Source organism: Misgurnus anguillicaudatus, chromosome 20, assembly GCF_027580225.2.
Source record: "Misgurnus anguillicaudatus chromosome 20, ASM2758022v2, whole genome shotgun sequence".
Taxonomy (NCBI): Eukaryota; Metazoa; Chordata; class Actinopteri; order Cypriniformes; family Cobitidae; genus Misgurnus; species Misgurnus anguillicaudatus.
This window is the reverse complement of record NC_073356.2, coordinates 208,707-227,924: the sequence shown is the minus strand read 5'-3', so window position 1 is coordinate 227,924 and position 19,218 is coordinate 208,707. Positions and strand designations below refer to the sequence as shown.

General features: G+C 38.7%; 1 protein-coding gene across 1 annotated transcript; it reads right to left on the bottom strand.

Moving 5' to 3' along the window:
• Positions 1–333: 333 nt before the first annotated feature.
• On the bottom strand, positions 334–14,076 carry LOC141351358 (uncharacterized). The gene is made up of 6 exons (XM_073857973.1): positions 13,517–14,076; positions 13,187–13,289; positions 13,076–13,095; positions 12,804–12,920; positions 10,965–11,022; positions 334–8,963 (listed from the first exon to the last, which is right to left on the bottom strand). The coding sequence occupies exon 6, from the start codon at positions 6,780–6,782 to the stop codon at positions 5,373–5,375; it is 1,410 nt and encodes a 469-aa protein (XP_073714074.1). The 5' UTR covers positions 6,783–8,963; positions 10,965–11,022; positions 12,804–12,920; positions 13,076–13,095; positions 13,187–13,289; positions 13,517–14,076; the 3' UTR covers positions 334–5,372.
• Positions 14,077–19,218: the final 5,142 nt, after the last annotated feature.

The following is a 19,218-nucleotide window of genomic DNA, read 5'->3' as shown; positions in this document are numbered from 1 at the left end:
GCTAATAATTATCTCAAAATAGGACAGCTAACAAAAAGGTAATACGAATTTATATGCCAAACACACATATGACATGAATATTTCATTAATTGGTTATTGTTTTTTCAGCCATAATATATCCCTCACCTGGCATGGTTAAGGTTCTTACCTTCATGATAAGTTATCCTTATTGTCCCACTTTTTGACTGCATTTCTAATGACACAGAAAGCCTTTGTGTTCTGCTATTTATACCAGAAACTGCCTTTCACATGCATATGATCTGAGATAGCCATACATGGAATTGTTTTAAAATTCAAATTATTATCACAAATTCAGCTATCACAAATACAAAATACTGTGTGGAAAATTTTATTTAAATACAAATACGTGGGAAAAATGTGGGCATACTGCGGGAAAATTGTGGGACCACTGGGCATTCTATATGGGCAAACTGTGAGCACATGTGTGTCTTAAAACCCATAAAAGCTGTTAATTTCTTAAAGTACAAAATAAGCTTGGCTGAATAATTAGTCTTGTTGAAAGTAGCAGTAACAAAAAAAGACAAACTAAAAATGTTTAACATACATTTCTTTTACCCATGGGTAGGTAGGGATGTGCCCGAAGCCGAAAACGTTATTCGGAAGGGCACGGATAATAGCTTCAAAACGAATAACGAATTCATCCGAATATTAACAGAGAAAATATTCGGCCAGACATAATCACGTGTTTACTGGAACAGCTCTAAATTATAAACCCTTTAAAGCACGATTAATATTTCAATTCAATTCAATTCAATTCAATTTTATTTATATAGTGCTTTTCACAATACTCAATTGTTTCAAAGCAGCTTTACATTAATAGAAGCAGTAAAAGCACAGAAAAATGACAAATAGCACAACATAATACACAATAGCATAAGCTGTCAAATTTGCTGAGGCTATGACTCGACATTATGAACGAGCGTATTACTAATGTAACGTCTAGGAGAAGAAGCTAAATTAAGCCCAAGCAGGCTACCTCCCCGGGTTAAAAACCCCCTAGGAGAAAAAAAACAAAAACCCCGGGTTGTTGAGCCGAGGAAAAAAAAATAAAAAGTCCTAGGAGGGAAAAACCCTTGGGAGATATATATGTATATAAACACATATAAACGGATAAGGAGATTAAGCGGGGATTAAGCGGGGTTTAAGCGGGTTCTGCCGGTGGTCGTTGGTCAGGCATCAGCTGGGCATCACAGTGATGGACGACCAGTAGATCAGAGGTGAGTCGACTTTCACATCTACCGGAACTGGGTCTGTTTGTCCCATTGTCCTCAGGGTCGAGGACAGGACAGGGAGAGAAAAGCAAAATCATATTAGCGTAGGGGCCGTTCACATGTAATGCAAGTGTCACACAGTGATGTGGTTTAATCAGCTTAGTTTCAGACAGACTAACTATTGCGGCATAATTATATTATCCACAGTTGAGGATTTTGCAAATTGGGGGCCCACTGCGACGGTATATATGGTAACTAAGGGTCACCTTCTGATTTTTAAGAGAAAGAGAAAATGAAACCTGTCGACCCGTTTGACTAAGGCCTGAAACCCCACTGTCGTCGTTAATGCAGGTTCAGTGGCAAACGGGTCTCTATTGCATGCTATTTACAAGATCATGAGAAAACGCCAACATCGCAACCTGACCATACGTGCCAACCCGTTTGACTAAGGCTGGAGGCCCCACTGTCGTCGTTAATGCAGGTTCAGTGGCAAACGGGTTTGTATGGCATACTATTCACAAGAACACGAAAAAGCGCCAAAATCGCAACCCGACCATACGTGCCAACCCGTTTGACTAAGGCTGGAAGCCCCACTGTCGTCGTTAATGCAGGTTCAGTGGCAAACGGGTCTGTATGGCATAGTATTCGCAATATAAAGAAAGCGCCAAAAGCCCAACCCAACCGTACGTGCCAACCCGTTTGACTAAGGCCGGATGCCCCACTGTCGTCGTTAATGCAGGTTCAGTGGCAAACGGGTCTGTATGGCATAGTATTCGCAATATAAAGAAAGCGCTAAAAGCCCAACCCAACCGTACGTGCCAACCCGTTTGACTAAGGCCGGATGCCCCACTGTCGTCGTTAATGCAGGTTCAGTGGCAAACGGGTTTGTATGGCATACTATTCACAAGAACACGAAAGTTCCAAAATCGCAATCCGACTATACGTTAAGATAAGGTTTTTATTTATTTATTTGGTAGGTCTGTTTTATGACCGCGAGTGCTTTGTTCGGTACAAATAACTATTTCGAGTTAAGTACTTTTGCTAGACAAATTATGCGAATGCTTTGTTGAAGAGAAAAGTTTTAAGTCTAGATTTAAAATTATCGACTGTGTCTGATTCTCGGACATCGGTTGGTAAATCATTCCAGAGCTTAGGGGCTAAGTAGGAAAATGACCTTCCACTTTTAGACACTTTTGATAGTCTAGGGATAATCAAGAGACCAGAATTTTGTGACCGTAGTGTGCGTGATGGATTGTATTCTGATAGTAATTCTCTAAGGTATGAGGGTGCTAGGCCATTTAAAGCTTTGTAGGTGAGTAGTGATATTTTAAATTGTATGCGATATTTAACTGGTAGCCAGTGTAAAGATGCCAGAATTGGGCTTATGTGGTCGTACTTTTTAGATCGAGTAAGTACCCTTGCGGAAGCGTTTTGAACTAGCTGAAGCTTGTTTACTTGATTTGCATGGCATCCCCCGAGTAGCGAGTTACAATAGTCTATTCTAGAGGTCATAAAAGCATGGATAAGCTTCTCTGCGTCAGATGTAGACAGTATATGGCGTATTTTCGAGATATTTCTAAGGTGGAAGAAAGCTGTACGGCAGACGTTGGCGATATGACTATCGAAGGATAAGTTGCTGTCGAACATCACACCTAAGTTCCTTACCGTGGAAGATGGCACCACAGTGCAGCCATCTATGTGCAACGTGTAATCTGACATATTATGTTTGTAGCGATTCGGTTCAATAATAAGTATCTCTGTCTTATTGGAGTTCAGCTTAAGAAAGTTATGTGCCATCCAGTCACTAACATCGCTAAGGCAGTCTGTTAGCTTAGAAAACGTGTGTGTTTCGCTGGGATGTGAGGAGATGTAAAGCTGGGTATCATCCGCATAGCAGTGAAAACTTATGTTATGTTTCCTGATAATGTCTCCTAGAGGTAACATGTATAACGAGAACAGGATAGGACCTAAAACCGATCCCTGCGGTACACCGTATTTAACCAGGGAGTGATATGACTCTTCCTCGTTTACATAAACAAAGTAATAGCGATTGGTTAGATACGACCTAAACCATGCTAGCGCCTGACCACTGATACCAACATAGTTTTCTAGTCTATTGAGTAAGATTGTATGATCTATTGTGTCAAAGGCTGCACTAAGGTCTAATAATATAAGAATTGAGATTTCACCACGATCGGATGTTAATAGGAGGTCATTTGTAACTCTAAGCAACGCTGTCTCTGTGCTATGGTGGGGCCTGAATCCTGATTGGAACTTTTCATATGTACTATTATTTGTCAAAAATGTGCGTAACTGGCTTGCCACTACCTTTTCTAATATTTTCGAAAGAAAAGGGAGATTTGAGATTGGTCTAAAGTTATTAAGCTCTCCCTGATCAAGCTGTGGTTTTTTAATCAGCGGTTTAATAACTGCTAGTTTGAAAGATGTTGGAACGTATCCTATTTCTAGCGATGAGTTAAAGATATTTAGAACCGGGGTTGACACTACAGGAAATACCTCTTTAAGTAGTTTTGTGGGAACGGGGTCTAATATACATGACGATGATTTGGATGACGTTACTAGTTTAGAGAGCTCTTCTATTGTAGTAGGTTTAAATGAATCAAGATGTTCGTGTGGTAGTCTAGTGTTAAGTGAACTAACGGGTAGAGTGGTGGCTGCCTGTGTAGCTACGATGTTTTCCCTTATAGCCGTAATTTTGTTAGAAAAGAAGTTCATGAAGTCGTTACTATTGTGTTGGAGTTTACTATTGGTTTCTGTTTGTTCTTTGTTTCTAGTCAGTTTTGCAACGGTGCTAAAGAGGAAACGAGGGTTATTATGATTCTCATTTATAAGCTTGCTAAGATAGGTAGATCTGGCGGTTTTAATAGCCTGTCTGTATTGTTTAACACTCTCTTTCCATGCTGCACGCCATACTTCTAATTTTGTGCTTCTATAATTTCTTTCCATTTTCCTAGTTGCCTTTTTAAGAGCTGCGGTGTGATGATCATACCATGGAGCTGGCGGCTTTTCTTTGATTCTCTTTTTTCGAATGGGGGCAACGGCATCCAATGTGTTAGAACAGACATTGTTTAGGTTTTCTATTACAATATCTAGATCATCACAGTTATCTGCATGTTTAATTTGGGACAGGTCTGGAAGAGTGCTAATAAAGCTATCTTTAGTGGTGGAAATTATTGTTCTGGCTAATCTGTAGCATGTTGTGGATTGAGTGATCCTATCTAGAAGTACAGTGTATGACACAAGGTAATGGTCAGAAACTGCATCACTCTGAGGTGATATTTTGATGTCATTAATATTAAGCCCGAGTGACAGAATTAAGTCTAATGTGTGCTTACGAGTATGCGTTGGCCCTGTCACGTTTTGTCTAATATTGAGAGAATTTAGAACATCCATAAACGCACGTCCTAATGCATCTTTATGGTTATCCACATGAATATTAAAATCACCAACGATAAGAGCTTTATCTACAGTGACTACAAGCTCAGACAGAAAATCTGCTATTTCTTTAAGGAAATCTGCATGGTGGCCCGGAGGTCTATAGATTGTAGCTAAGGCAAAAGAGAGCTGTTTGTGGTTACGATCAGTTGTTTCCATATTTAACAACATTAGTTCAAATGATTTAAATTTTAGTTCAGATTTTTGGTTTACTTTAAAAATTTTGTTGTATATTGTAGCTACACCACCCCCTCTCCCCTTTAACCTAGGTTCGTGTTTATAATAATAGTCTTGTGGGGTGGATTCGTTTAAACTAATGTAGTCGTCTGCTTTAAGCCAGGTTTCTGTTAAACAGAGTGCATCTAAGTTTTGGTCATTAATTATTTCATTAACAATAGGTTCTTTATTGGTAAGCGATCTAATGTTAAGAAGGCCGAATTTTAACATTCGAGGTTCATCTTGTAATGTATTGTTTTCTAATTTTATGTTGGTCAAATTTGTACGTGATGTGGCAAGCGGTGCTCTGTATTTGCTTGTTCGGGGAACAGATACAGTTGAAATGTGTTGATATTCTGGTAAGATCGACTCGAAGTTCTGGGATATATGTGATCTAGACATATCATGCCAGCTAACAGACGGACAGTTAAGCTGATCCGTCTGTTTCCTGACCTGGGCCCTGGATAGTCATACTATATCAGAATTAAGAATATTAATCAGATTTCTGGTGAGTATAGCACTTCCTTCTGATGTCGGATGAAGGCCATCTCGGGTTAGGAGAAATGGTCTACCCCAGAAATGCTTCCAATTGTCTATAAACCCTACATTATGCTGAGGGCACCACTTTGACATCCAGCCATTGAGAGACACTAATCTACTATGTGTTTCATCTCCCCGGTAGGCGGGGAGGGGACCAGAGCATATTACATTGTCTGACATTGTTTTTGCAATTTCACACATCTCCTTAATATTATCTTTGGTGATTTCCGACTGTCGGAGTCTGGTGTCATTTGTTCCGGCGTGAATAACAATCTTAGAAAACTTCCGTTTAGCATTAGCCAGCACTTTAAGTTTGGATCTAATGTCAGACGTTCTGGCTCCCGGTATACAGTCGACTAGGGTGTTTGGTGCCTCAATGTTAGTGTTCCTGAGTATAGAATCTCCAATGACCAGGGCACTTTTAACAGGTGTTTCAGCTAGTGTATTCCTTAGGGGATCGAATCTGTTAGAAAGTACCGTAACGTTATGGGTCTTAGATGGACGCCGTATATGACTATGCCGCCTGACAGTCACCCAGTTAGACCGCCGACTTGACTCTGATGTCGGAACCGAGCCATGTGTATTATGATAAACACTATGCGCGCTCGATACAGTATTTATAATGTTTACATTAGCATCTGATGTCGGAACACTATGTGCGCTCGATACATTGTTTGTAATGTTTACATTAGCATCTGATGTCGGAACCGAGCCATTAGTCTTTTCGCTCGATACAGTATTTACAACAGTAACATTAGCGGTTTTGCTATCCTCAACTAGCGTTCGGATGCGCGATTCTAGTTCAGCAACCTTCTCAGTTAATCTTAATACTTCAATACACTTAGTGCATGTAAACCCATCTATGCTAACGGCAGAAGCTAAACTATACATGTAGCAAGTAGTACATGTTACAATAACAAGCGGAGTCTTACCGCTTTCATGCTGGGCGATGGCGTCTTTGTTTACCCGAACGCGCTCCGCGGAGCTGCATCGCGTTGGGGGTTTGGTTGTGGTACGCCTCAGTCGCCTGCGAACGTCTGGGTCCAGGGTGATGTTGGGCATGCTGAATCTGCGAAGGCCGGGCAGCGGCTCCTCCACAGCTTCCCGATCGCTTTCATGTTGGGCAATGGCGTCTCCGTTCACTCGCTTACGGTCCGTAAAGCTGCATCGCGTGGAGCACTCGTTTGTCGCATTCCTCGGTCGCTTGTGGACGTCCGGAGACATGGTGAAGTGGGCGCTGTAGCTCGCGTTGGATCTGCTCAAACCGATCAACTCCTTCGCATCTTCCCGCTCAGGCGAGGACAGGTCAGAAAAGCATATATCAGATGAATCCGCCATTAGATCGGAAAATGCTAGCTTCAGTCGGCAGCGTTTGTTGAAGCTAGCGGGCTATATGCTAACACTGTGGGTGTTTATTAGTGATAAATAGTTTCACGTGGTAGTACTGCTCAATAATCCTCACGGTAAAGTATTCCTAGGTAAAACTTAATATATAAATAGGAATAAGATAGTAAAAAAGGCTTTTAGATGAAGAACTCGACGGAGCTCCGATGCAAGATATGTTCAGCGTGAAACAGCGTGAAACCGGACATCAAGCAAGTCCTGCATATTTGTGTGAAGAGAATGAGTGCAATCTGTAAAATGACATTTTCGGCGCAACCCTTATTTAGAAACGCGAGCTGTTTTGGAATTAGTTTAAAATCTTAAAAACGCTGCTAATGTCAAACTTCTTTTAACCCAACTGTAAAAAAAATCAGTTTTATTTAATTAGACCAGAAAACCTTGATAAAATGCTGCACTCTGATAATAAAATATTCGTTAATAACTCTGTATCTCTGTGGCACCGGTAGATGATATTTTAATTACTTGTAGTCGAAGCAAGCTTTATTGTCAATCTAGGTGAATATAAAATAAATAAGTAAATAGATAAAAATATGAAAATGTAACATTTTAAAAGCAAAATTTAAACTGAAGAATACTATGACATGAATCGCAATTAACATAAAAATAAAGTAAGCAAATAACAACTGAAACATTTGAATTAAATATTTCTAATTACATTATTGTTTTAAATCATGTCGCTGGTTTTGAAGTCAAAACTGATTTTTAATAGAGCATACTGTTATTTAAAAATTTAAACAAATATCTGATTATTTATTTATTTAGATGAAGATTAATAAGATAGTTTTTTTTTAAACAATTCGTTATATTCGCGCAAACGATATGGACATAGATAAAAATGAGATCAGCAAGTTTGTTCTAATACTTATTATGCTTTCGTAAATTCTTATCAAAACAGATGTTTTTGAACTATTCTGTGCATATACTGCGCCACTTGCGTGTCTCTGCGTTGCATTTCGGATCTGTCAGTCAGCGCGACTTTGTCATCTTAATAACTTTTTTAACATAAATCAGTTCCCGAACTTTATCTCCCTTAATAGCTCTTTAAACATCAAGCAAGTCCTGCATTTTATTTTCAAATTCCTGCATGTTTTTAAACTGAAACCAAGATGTCAGACATGGATATATGAGTAGTATTAGGTAATATTTCACTCTTTTAGAAAACTTACAAATAACGATAATTTTAGATGTTTAATTACTATATTTGAATCGCTAGATGAGGGATTAATGTAGGCTACTTATTTTTTTCTGAAAACATCGCACTCATTTAGAAAGAATGGGTCTCATGGAACTGTGCTGACAGGCACAATAAACATTTAAAGGTGATGTAGCCTACAGTTTTGTCAACCTGCTTTCAAGTTTGTTATTTTAATGCTACAATACAATGATGCTATAGCACAAGCTGTATGAGGCTTTAAAAATGAGTTGTTTGCTTTCCATGAGTATTACTAACGAGAATCAAGTTATTTGTCTTTTTGATTAAAATTTTGTATTATTATTTTTAATAAATATTTACAGTTATTTAAGTTATAATTATAATAAAAAGCAAAAATGCATTTAATATGTCATTTTAATGTAATATGACAAACTTCCGGTTTAAGACCCGCCCACTTCCGGTTCCATCCGAATACAAATACAGATACAAATAATTTTGAGACTGTTACAGATACAAATACAGATACAAATACTGACTCCGCTGCACACCCCTACTCCTGGGTATAAAAATGTTAAAGGGGTACTTCACCCAAAAATTAAATTATGTCATCATTTACACACTCTCTCATGTAGTTACAAACCCGCATACATTTCTTTGTTCTGATAAACAGGAAGGGAGATATTGTGAGAAATGTTTGTAACCAAACTGTTTGTGTAAATGACAGAATTTTCCTTTTTGGGTCAACTACCTTAAGAAAATGTAGGAAATTTAGCTTGTGGATTGAATATTAAATTACTTTTATGTAACCACATAAAACCACTTATTACTAAACAGAAAAAGCAGGTCCAAGAACAATGTGTCTCCTCATGGACACCAGTTGATATTTTCTCGTCCGATTCTTTCTTCATCCTGCTCTTGGTCACTCCAGGTGTGTTGTCCTGGTTGCTTTATGGTTACAGCATCTAAGTGAGAACATAAAAAAAATTAAATGTTAACATTAAAAACAGGGGTTGCCTTAACAAAAAGTAAAGCATGATCAATCCAATTAGGTACACTAATATTAAAAGGAATTTATATTTTATTTTACCTTTGTTATTTAGTCCCAATTATGTATTGCTATACTCCATTTAAATATTTAAAGCGATGCTTCAGACAGATTTTAAAATTACCCCATGATGTACTCACACTAAGTAAATCGACATACACGTGTTCAGAAGAACACATTTGGAGTTATTTTAGTAAATGTCCGAGCTTTTCCGAGCTTAATATGGGAAAAAACATGGATCAGGGTACATTTTCCCAAAGAAGTGCAGCCTTTAAAGAAGTAATCCACACCCCTCCAAGGGGTTAATAAAGTTCTTCTGTGGGTAATCGATGCTATATAGTAGGAAAAGATAATGTTAACTTTATAAACTATACTAACTAGTTTGCGGTAAACATTTGAATATGGATTACCTCTGTGAAGGATGAATGAACTTTATTGAGGTTTAAAGTCAGAAGTTGTTCCCTAATTGATGTTTTCTACCATTATAAAGCTTGGAAGCGCAAGTAAAAAAGGGGCTATTTTCACTTGGTATTAAGATGCGCTGTTGTCGATCGGATCACAAGTGGACGATGCTAAAGACATGTGTAAATGATGTTCAAAACATCTTGAGCTTGTCCACTTTTGACCACATTCAGAGGTAGTTGAAAACACTTTTAATCGGATTGCTTATGTAGTGTAAGTGCGCATGTGGTAGAATGTGTTCAAACAGCCACAAGAGAATATCAAAGAAATTTTAAAGAAAGCTTTTACATATAAATGTTCAAAACACTGTGCAGCATGTTTACTTATGGCGCTTTTCCATTGCATAGTACCCCACGGTTTGGTTTAGTTTAGTTTGGGTCGGGTCAGCTCACCTCACTTTGGCGTGGTTAGCTTTTCCATCGAGTTTAGTATCACTTCACAGTGGGAGGGATTATAGGCGTGTCGTTATATTTGCGCTGCATACTGCTGTGACATACAAAAGCGTCCTTGTACATTTCCATACATTTATTTATTTCTCAGTCCGCCCCAAAATTAAAATTGGCCACCACAAATAGATGTTTGCACATCGCGTTTATCACTAAGGTTAGTTACCTCTGTCTCTCATGACAGTTTCTGTTCAAACACCGCGGCGTCAGTTGACGGCGCTCCGCTGAGCCTCATTGAAGTTGCATTTAAGCATATAATGCTGACGTGCTCGTCGCGAATGTTCCGCCACAAACTGCAAGTTTGGAAAAAACTGTTATGGTGTCCCTGATTCTCAACCTGTGGATGTTTGTTCGTGATTTTGGGAACTTATAGCAGAGCACAGATGACAACATTTTTGCTTGAGACAGCGCAAGCTAGCCTAGCACAGGTAAAGCTAATCTACACAATACCGATGACGCTGCAGTGAAGATTCTCTCAGACCAATCAGTGATCTAGTGTTTTCGCGTCACGTTTGGTATCAGCTCGGGTCACTTGGAACCCCAACCGAGGTGGTACGAAAAAAGTATCGGGTACTACGTACTGCACCAAATGGAAAAGCTCCCAAAAGCAAGCCGACCCGACCCAAACTCAACCAAACCGTGGGGTAACTATGCAATGGAAAAGCGCCATTACAAGCAGCGGACTCTGACATAATATTAGTTGCGTCCACTTAAACCCGTCATTACTCCTGCTCATGTTTAAATGACAGCCCACAGTCTCCACAGACCATCCCCGAAAAGTAATCAGGAGAGTAGAGGTTGAAAGTGGACAAAACTGACGGATTTCAATACCAGGTGTAAACAGAATGTGTCCCTCTCATCCACTTATGATCTGATCGGAAAAAAAAACCTAAATACCAAGTTTAAACAGCCCCAAAAACACAATCTCTTCACCAAAGTGTGTCATTCTGGTTCTAAAAGAAATGTGCATGCAGTGAGCAAAGATGTTTCTTATGATGATGACGACTCACCTTCATTGATTCAGTCTTGCATAAGCTATGTGACACGGAACAGGAGTTTGAAGAAATACTGATATAGGAAAGGAAAAAAACTGAAGTTAGTTTCAAGTTAGACAACTGTTCCCATATTTATCAAGTTTCTGAAAGTGCCTTTTTTGTCCTAAGTACTAAGAATTCATGAAATATACTCCTACTTTCAAACTTAAGGATAAAAGCAAGTTGTCAAATTTCTTAAAGCTAAGAATCACTCTTAGAGGCTAATCACATCAAACGCATTTATGGCAGTTGCACACACCTTTTTTAAACGATGTTCTATGGGCAGGGAGTATTTGCGCACTGTTTATGCTGGCCAAACGCCTTGCGTTTTTTGCCACCAGCCTCAGCACATGCTTTTGAAGGAGCGCTGAGAGCGTAAAAGCAGCCGACGTCATTAGCATCTTTCTATTGTCAAATCGAAATGGGGGAGAGATGGGCCTTACGGTGTGGTGAGGGAAGTTTACATTTGCTTTGAAGAACCGGACTCCACTCGCTCACTCTCTCCTGCGTGTTTGTTCAACTCTCACCCTCAAACAAGGTCAGAGCAAGCGTCCTCTTTTTAAAGTTTCTGCTAATATGACAGTTAACAGCAAAAGAGCGCTCACGCTTCAATATTTGATTGACAAGACAGCTGACTCTGTGGTTGCCTAGCAATATGAAAAGGCCGCATCACACTGCTCTTTCTTAAAAAGGCAGTGCGTCGCGCCTTGCGTTTCCAAGTGTTTAAAGCGCGTTTGGTGTGATTAGCCCCTTAGGGGCCAGTCACACCACAAGCGTTTATGGCAGTTGCAGGCGCCTTTTTGGATGATATTCTATGGGCAGGACGCGTTTGCGCGCTGTTTATGCACGCCGAGCGCCTTGCGGTTTTTTGCCGCCTGCCGCGCACGCGTTTTTGAAGGAGCGCTGAGAGCGGAGAAGCACCCAACGTCATTCGCTTGCGTTTGCAAGCATTTAAAGCGCTTTTGGTGTGACTGGCCCCGTACTCTCCCAATTATTTAAAACAGCTCAAGAGGTCTCTCAAGTGGGAGTTGCCAGTAGGGGCTTGTGATGGCGCTGATGAGAGCGCCGTGCACAAATCCACGAGGTGTGGGGTGAGGACTGTGCAGTGTTTTATTTGTATTTATTGCTAATGTTATATCATAGATTATTTACTGAAAACTTTATAACTAATATATTTACATTTAATACAGATGCCTGAATAGTAAAACAAGATAAGTATACTTATGCTTAAAAAAAACTAAACATTTGGTTGCTTTTCAGTAGCATGGTTGTAGTTCATTGCGGTTACTGTGACAGCTAAAATACATAATCCGATATGTAATATTAATTAAAACTTTCAATAAATTGATGTTAAATTGTATTGGTTTAATGTTTTCAGTTGATAACATATGCTTTTTGATTACTGAAATTTATCTATGAAAACCAGAATCCAGAACATTTTTGAGAATAATAAAACTGAATTTGGGATAAAAATTAAATGGATTTCATGGGGCCCGACTAGATGCCGCTCGTCCACGGCTTTAAAGAATGATTCTACAACTCTAGAAATATGACATCAAACACAGAACAGGAAAGGAGATTCCTGTGGCAGACACCCTCTCCAGAAAGACCATAGCAACAAAACATGACAATCTCAGCAAAGATATGGACATGTAGATTCACTTAATTATAAAAACTTACCAGGACATGGCATAAATTAAAAGGTCCACAATATCAACGCAAAGAGTTTGAAGACTTAGCAAAAACATTAAGTTTCACACACATTGGCCCTCATGACTGATCCCTATCTCATTTTGGTAGAGTATAGGAACACACCTGTTGACAACCTCTTTGTGTCTCCAGCCCAGACATCATGAGTCGCAGACCGTGATCCATACTGCCAAACACAAACCAGCAGCTCCTACCCGAGATTGTCAGTTTCACAGAGGCATGCTACAATGGAGTAAACAGCAGCAGAAAAAGTATTATTATCGTAGTTATACGAGCAAGTTTGGTGGTACAAAATAAAACGTAGCGCTTTTCTATTTCTTTCAAACGAATGGCGATGTAATATTCACGTCAATACTAAAAGCTCAATTTATACTTACTCGAAGTCTCCTTATTTGCACTACAAAAAATGAAGAACAAGACAGAAGCAATAATAAGAGAAGTGCTTAGGATACCATAATTCATATCTACACTGTACTAGTTTTTCTTACCCCATAACAAGTATGTTTACTGCTGTAACTGTAGATTTTTTACTGGCCCCTGAAGGATTCTCTTATAGTTGTCTTTGCTTTATATATCTCTATGCTTTTATTGCTATAAAAAAAGAAAGCAGACATATAGCCAGTGTCACTGTTTGATTTGTATGAATGAGCTGTGTTTTGACCTCGAGCAAACTGTACATAAAGTCAAAGTGAGATATGACTATTTCATTAGTTATACCTATTTTATTTATCATTGCATTGAAGAGACCAACATGCTATTTCACTTCTGAGCACTTCTGATTCTGGTGGCTGTGAAAATATGAACAAAGTAATACTTACTCTTTAGCCAATAGAAAACATCAAGACACACCAAGAAAAGGATCTGAAAGAAGTAACAATAAATATACAACAGTTATTTATTCAGAATGGCCTTTTAACATTTTAAAGTAGACTAGTTAATGTAATTTTGATAGGGAGCTGAACAAAGCACACATACATTGCAATACATGGAGTAAACTTGCGATATAAATTGTTTAATACATTTAAGAAAAAAGCACAACACGTTTTTATAAAAGATATAAAACAAATATCCACTAACGTTAACTGCTAGCTCACAGCCGTGCCACGAGCTCAATCAGGCTAGCCGTAAGCTGAAAAAGCCCACACTACAATACTTGGAGTAAACTTGCATTATAATTAACTAAACAATTTACAATACATTTAAAAACAAGCATAACACGATTATATAGAAGATATAAAGACAAATAAAAGATTTCTAACTGACCTGCCCGTCACCTGCGCGACGAGCTCAGTCAAGCTGACAGCGCTCGAGCTAACATTACTAACAAACGATAAACATTCAAATTGATCATTTATTAGTCGTATCGACATATACTGACAACTGAATTAACATCCCTGTGAACTAATTTTAGAGCACATTTAACATATTTATTTAATTAAAATAAACAGAAATATTAATAGACTAATAGACATAAACAAAGCATGTGTTTCATTATCGTTCAATGTGCTCAGTATTTATACATTCATGCATATTTTGTCAGGATTATTATTGATTGGAGACACGTTGAAAAGTGGTCCGAAAAAGACGTCTAATTTTAGGCTAAATTTGGACTGAATTAGACAGACCAAACAAAGACCAGTTTTCAACGTCTTTTTTTGGACTAAATGAAGGTCATGACGGGCCGACGTAATTTAGCCCAAAAAACAACGTCTAAATGACGTCTTGTGCTGGGTGGGAACGATCTTGTTTCCGATCTCCTTCATGTGCCTTCTGTTTGGACAGAAGACAGAAATAATTTTAAGAGGAAGACCCACACCTACGCTGGATGGCCTGACCAAGGCTGGCAAAGGATTTGTGCGACACTTCGCTAAGAGTAACTACGACCGCTATGACTGGCTTACAGCGAGCACCGGGCGGAACAGGTTATTTTGCTGGCCGTGTTTGCTTTTCAATACTAGTGAGGGAACATGGAACGCCACAGGTTTCAACAGCCTTAATAGCTTTACCAAGGCAGCTATTAAACATCAGGCATCCGAGCGACACCTCACAGCGGTTGTACATTTGAAGACTTTTGGTGAGTCCAGGGTGGATTTGCAACTGGATGAGCAGCGGAGGCGAGAGACAAGCCTTCACAACGAGAGAGTGAGAAAAAAACGGGAAATACTGAAGCGCCTCGTTGATTGTGTCATCTTTTTGGGACAACAAGAATTGTCTTTCAGGGGACATGACGAGGGGAAACAGTCCCTGAATCGAGGTAATTATTTGGAGTTATTATCTCTGCTATCAGAATATGATGCTGACCTGCGACAACACCTTGCCACGGCCACTGTTTTTACGGGAACATCTGGGAAAATTCAAAATGATCTCATAAATGCTGTTGCTGATGTGCTAAATGATGCCATAAAAAAAGAGATTAACAACACCAAGTTTGTCGCAGTTATGGTGGATGAGACCACAGATTTCAGCAACACTGCACAGCTGTCATTTGTACTTCGGTACGTTACTGACACCGGAGTAAAGGAGAGATTTTTAAAGTTTGAGGATGTCACAGAAAGAAAACGAGCTCATGATCTAGCAGCTTCGGTACTTGAAGTGTTGGGCAGCTACGATTGCAAAACAAAGTTAGTGGCACAGTGTTATGACGGAGCCGCTGTAATGGCGTCGGGACTTAATGGCGTACAGGCGCGCATCAAAGAAGAAATCCCTCAGGCTCTGTTTGTGCACTGTTATGCACACACATTAAATCTCGTGATGTCTCAGGGAGCATCAAAAATAAAAGAATGCAAGATTTTTTTGCGAATCTGGGAGGATTGTCTGCATTTTTTACACGTTCTCCCAAGCGAACAAAACTGCTGGATGAGTTTTGCGAAAGGCGGCTGCCGCGGGTTTCTCAGGTGAGATGGAACTTTAACTCCAGATTGGTGGGCACGGTCCACGACAAAAGAGCTGACCGAACAGACCCGCGCGCGCACTACAGACAGTTACACACAGCGCTAATCGACAGCATCATCACACAAATCAGGAATCGATTTGAGGATCACAAGCGACTACTGTTTGTTTCATTGCTGGACGCACAGCTGTTTACTAAGTTCAAGCAGACATTTCCAGAAACAGAGCTGAGGAGCCTGGATGAGAGCTACGGCGCATATTTTGATCTGGGCAGACTCAGAGCAGAGCTCAAAGTGATGTATAGCATGACAAACTTTCAGGAAAAGAGTCCAAGTGACCTACTGACATTTCTGAGGAGCACGGGGCTTGCAGACAGCATGTCACAACTTTATGCCCTCACATGCTTGATCATGACAATACCAGTGTCCACCGCATCAGTTGAGCGATCTTTCTCAGCTCTCAAGCGCATTAAAACATATTCACGCAATCCAACCGGACAAACACGACTCTCTGCACTGGCATCTATTGCCATAGAGAAGGAGCTGCTCATTCATTTTAAGCAGGACGCGCAACTGCATGAGGAGGTCATTGAACGTTTCATCAGAAAGGATCGGAGGATGGATTTCATTTACAAGTAATGGGTAAGTGTTACTTCTCACTGTTTAGGAGAGATACAGTTATTGCCGTATTTTATTTATATACATTTGCATTGCTGTCGCTTGAGTAGAGAGGGTGATGCTGTGTTGATGTGCCTACAGCGGTTCAATGAACAGTGGTGTGCGTTTATTGTTTTTTTTATATGGGGGGGGGGGGGGTTGGTCGTTACAGAATGCCCTGACTGAAAGCCCACGGTACGCAGTGATGCCACAGTTACTTTGAAAAAGTAATCTGATTACCGATTACTGATTACTCCTTTAAAAAGTAACTAAGTTACTTTACAGATTACTTGATTTTAAAAGTAACTAAGTTAGATTACAAGTTACTTTGTCAGTTACATTCCAGTAGCTGCCAACACCCCCACTGCCTCAACATTAAAAATGACAACCGGTTTTGCCAACACTCACCTTATTGGAAGTGCATTTTTAACAGTAACGTCAACAATGTATCTCCTGACATTTTAAGTTGAACTGTTGTGTTTTAAAAAACTAAAATATATATATATATATATATATATATATATATATATATGAGTCTTTCTTGACTTCACTTAACATAAATAGGGAAGAGCAGGGGCCATTTTCAGAAAAACTTAATTTTAAAAGCTAATGTTTTAGAAAGAGATATATTTTTGCTGTGGTCAATATCTCACAAGTGTGGTCTATCAAAACCAGCTGGAATTTTGAACAAATGTAAAACGACTTCTGTGTAATTTCACTTTAAACAAGAGTAGTGAATTGTTACACAATAGATTTTTGTGTTACACTTGTTTTTATTAAATATGATTATGACCTCTTTAATATGTAACTGCAAACTTATTTTGTCATTTATGTTTGTAAAAAATAATTAAATTACATTTTTATTTTAAATTTCAGTTTTATCAAATGTTTCAAAAGCAACCAACAGTACAAACTTAAATTGCTGAGACAAAAAAATTCAATAGTTTGAACACTATGAAAATAAAATGAAATCAAATTAGAATAATATCAATTTTTTAACATACACAGTATTAGCAGCGGGACAAAACTAACAAGTGTTCCTTTTTACCCGACAGGATCTACTCACAAAATAAAAGTAAGTCGAGTTTAAACTCGACTTACTTTTATTTTGAAAAACTGAGAAGTCTTCAGGATGTTATATAGTAAATACCTTGTAGATTTATCAGTATTGTAACACATGAAACGAGAAACACAACGCGTTGTAAGAAAAAAGACTGCTTTTGGAATATACTTATCATGGTTGAAAACACAGTTCTGGATCTACACGTGGAAATCGGTGAGTAAATAACGCGATATTTGACAACTCTTCAGAGGTTATGTGCTAATATGCTGTCATAGTGAGATGCAGATGTTATTATCAGGGCTCGGAGAAAATCGCTTTGTTACTTTCGTTCTTCAACTCTCCCACACTTACTGGTTTTGCACTGAAGTCCAGCTTTTGTTATTTGGGTAGTGGATGACCTCCTGCTCACTGCTTCTCACCACCGGGTGGGACTTGCTCTTAAGTTTGACTGTCTGTGCCGTTCCGCGACTCCAAATGTTTTTTTTTTTAATTTGACGTAGTGTTTTTGTAGCTGCATCTCTCTTCTCTCTCTATTGTACGTTGTTTATGTTTGTATCTCTTACACGTGACCTGAGTTGTCCTCGTGCTGAAAACGTGACTTGTCGCACACCTGACTTCACTTCCCGAGACGCAAGAAGAAATATACAAGAAAATATATATTTAACTAAGGAAATTTTCAAAAATAGTAACGCACAGTGACTTGGATAAGTAACTTTAATCTGATTACTGGTTTGGAAATATTAACGCGTTAGATTACTCGTTACTAAAAAAGTGGTCAAATTAGAGTAACGCGTTACTAAGTAACGCGTTACCGGCATCACTGACGGTACGCCACTGAACAAACCTCATCTAAATATTCTATCAACATGACATTCCACAAAGGATTCTAATTATTACTTGCCAGGTTATCTATGGCCACTTTTTCTCTACTTCTGGTAACTTTTGTACTTCCACTAATTTTTTTTTTTCAGATACCAGTCTATTAATTTATATTATATTACTGCTAAATATTTGCTAAATGCTTTTCCAAAAGTGATTGTTAATATATCTTATTTCAATTTGAATTTAAGCATTTCACACTCTTTCTGCTGCTAATAGGGATGTTCATATCAGTTAATTTTCACAACCGACAACCGCAGCTTATTAACTGAACATTAACCATTAACTTATAAGATTTTAATATTAAATTGTCATTGAGTAAAAATAGTTGACGGTTGTCTGTTACCTGATAAAAACAAAACGTGTTATCTCATTTAAACGTGCAAACAGCAGCGACCGACCAACAACAGAATCATGATTCATACATTATCAGATATTCATGCAACATTACCTCATCAAAGAGAACGTGATCAATCCAGATGATTAATATCTAAAAAGGGCAGATTGCATCTACCACAGAGGTCATTTCTAAAGCAGGACACATTTCAAAAAGTTTTGCTTTTTCTAATTTGTATCATTTAGGGGCCACCTTTGTGTCACCATGCGTTAACAATTATCATTATATACAATATAAACATCCCTAGCTGCTATAAATACACGTCTCTTATATTTTAACTTATTATCATCCATAATTACTTCATCGGGTATATTAAGGCAAAATGAAAATGAGAAAATGAAAAATAAGACCAAAAGCTATGTTTTTAAAGATAAAATCACTCATATTTACAGTTTATATTTACAGAGGCCTCCCTTTCTCTTTACTAACACACACATATAGACACACACAATGATCTCTCATATGCTCTCACTCAAAACAGTTTTTATTCACAAAAATCTCTCTCACTCTCTGTCTCATACACAATGAGCCCCTCCTTTCTCTGCTCTCTAAGCTTTTATCTCTTCACAGACACTGTTCTAGCAGGCAAACATTTTCCCACGCTGAATAAGACACAGACATGCAAAACACTCTCTC

What these genes read in the sequence shown, in the direction of transcription:
- LOC141351358 (XM_073857973.1), bottom strand. Translation starts at nt 6,782, where the DNA reads ATGGCGGATTCATCTGATATATGCTTTTCTGACCTGTCCTCGCCTGAG.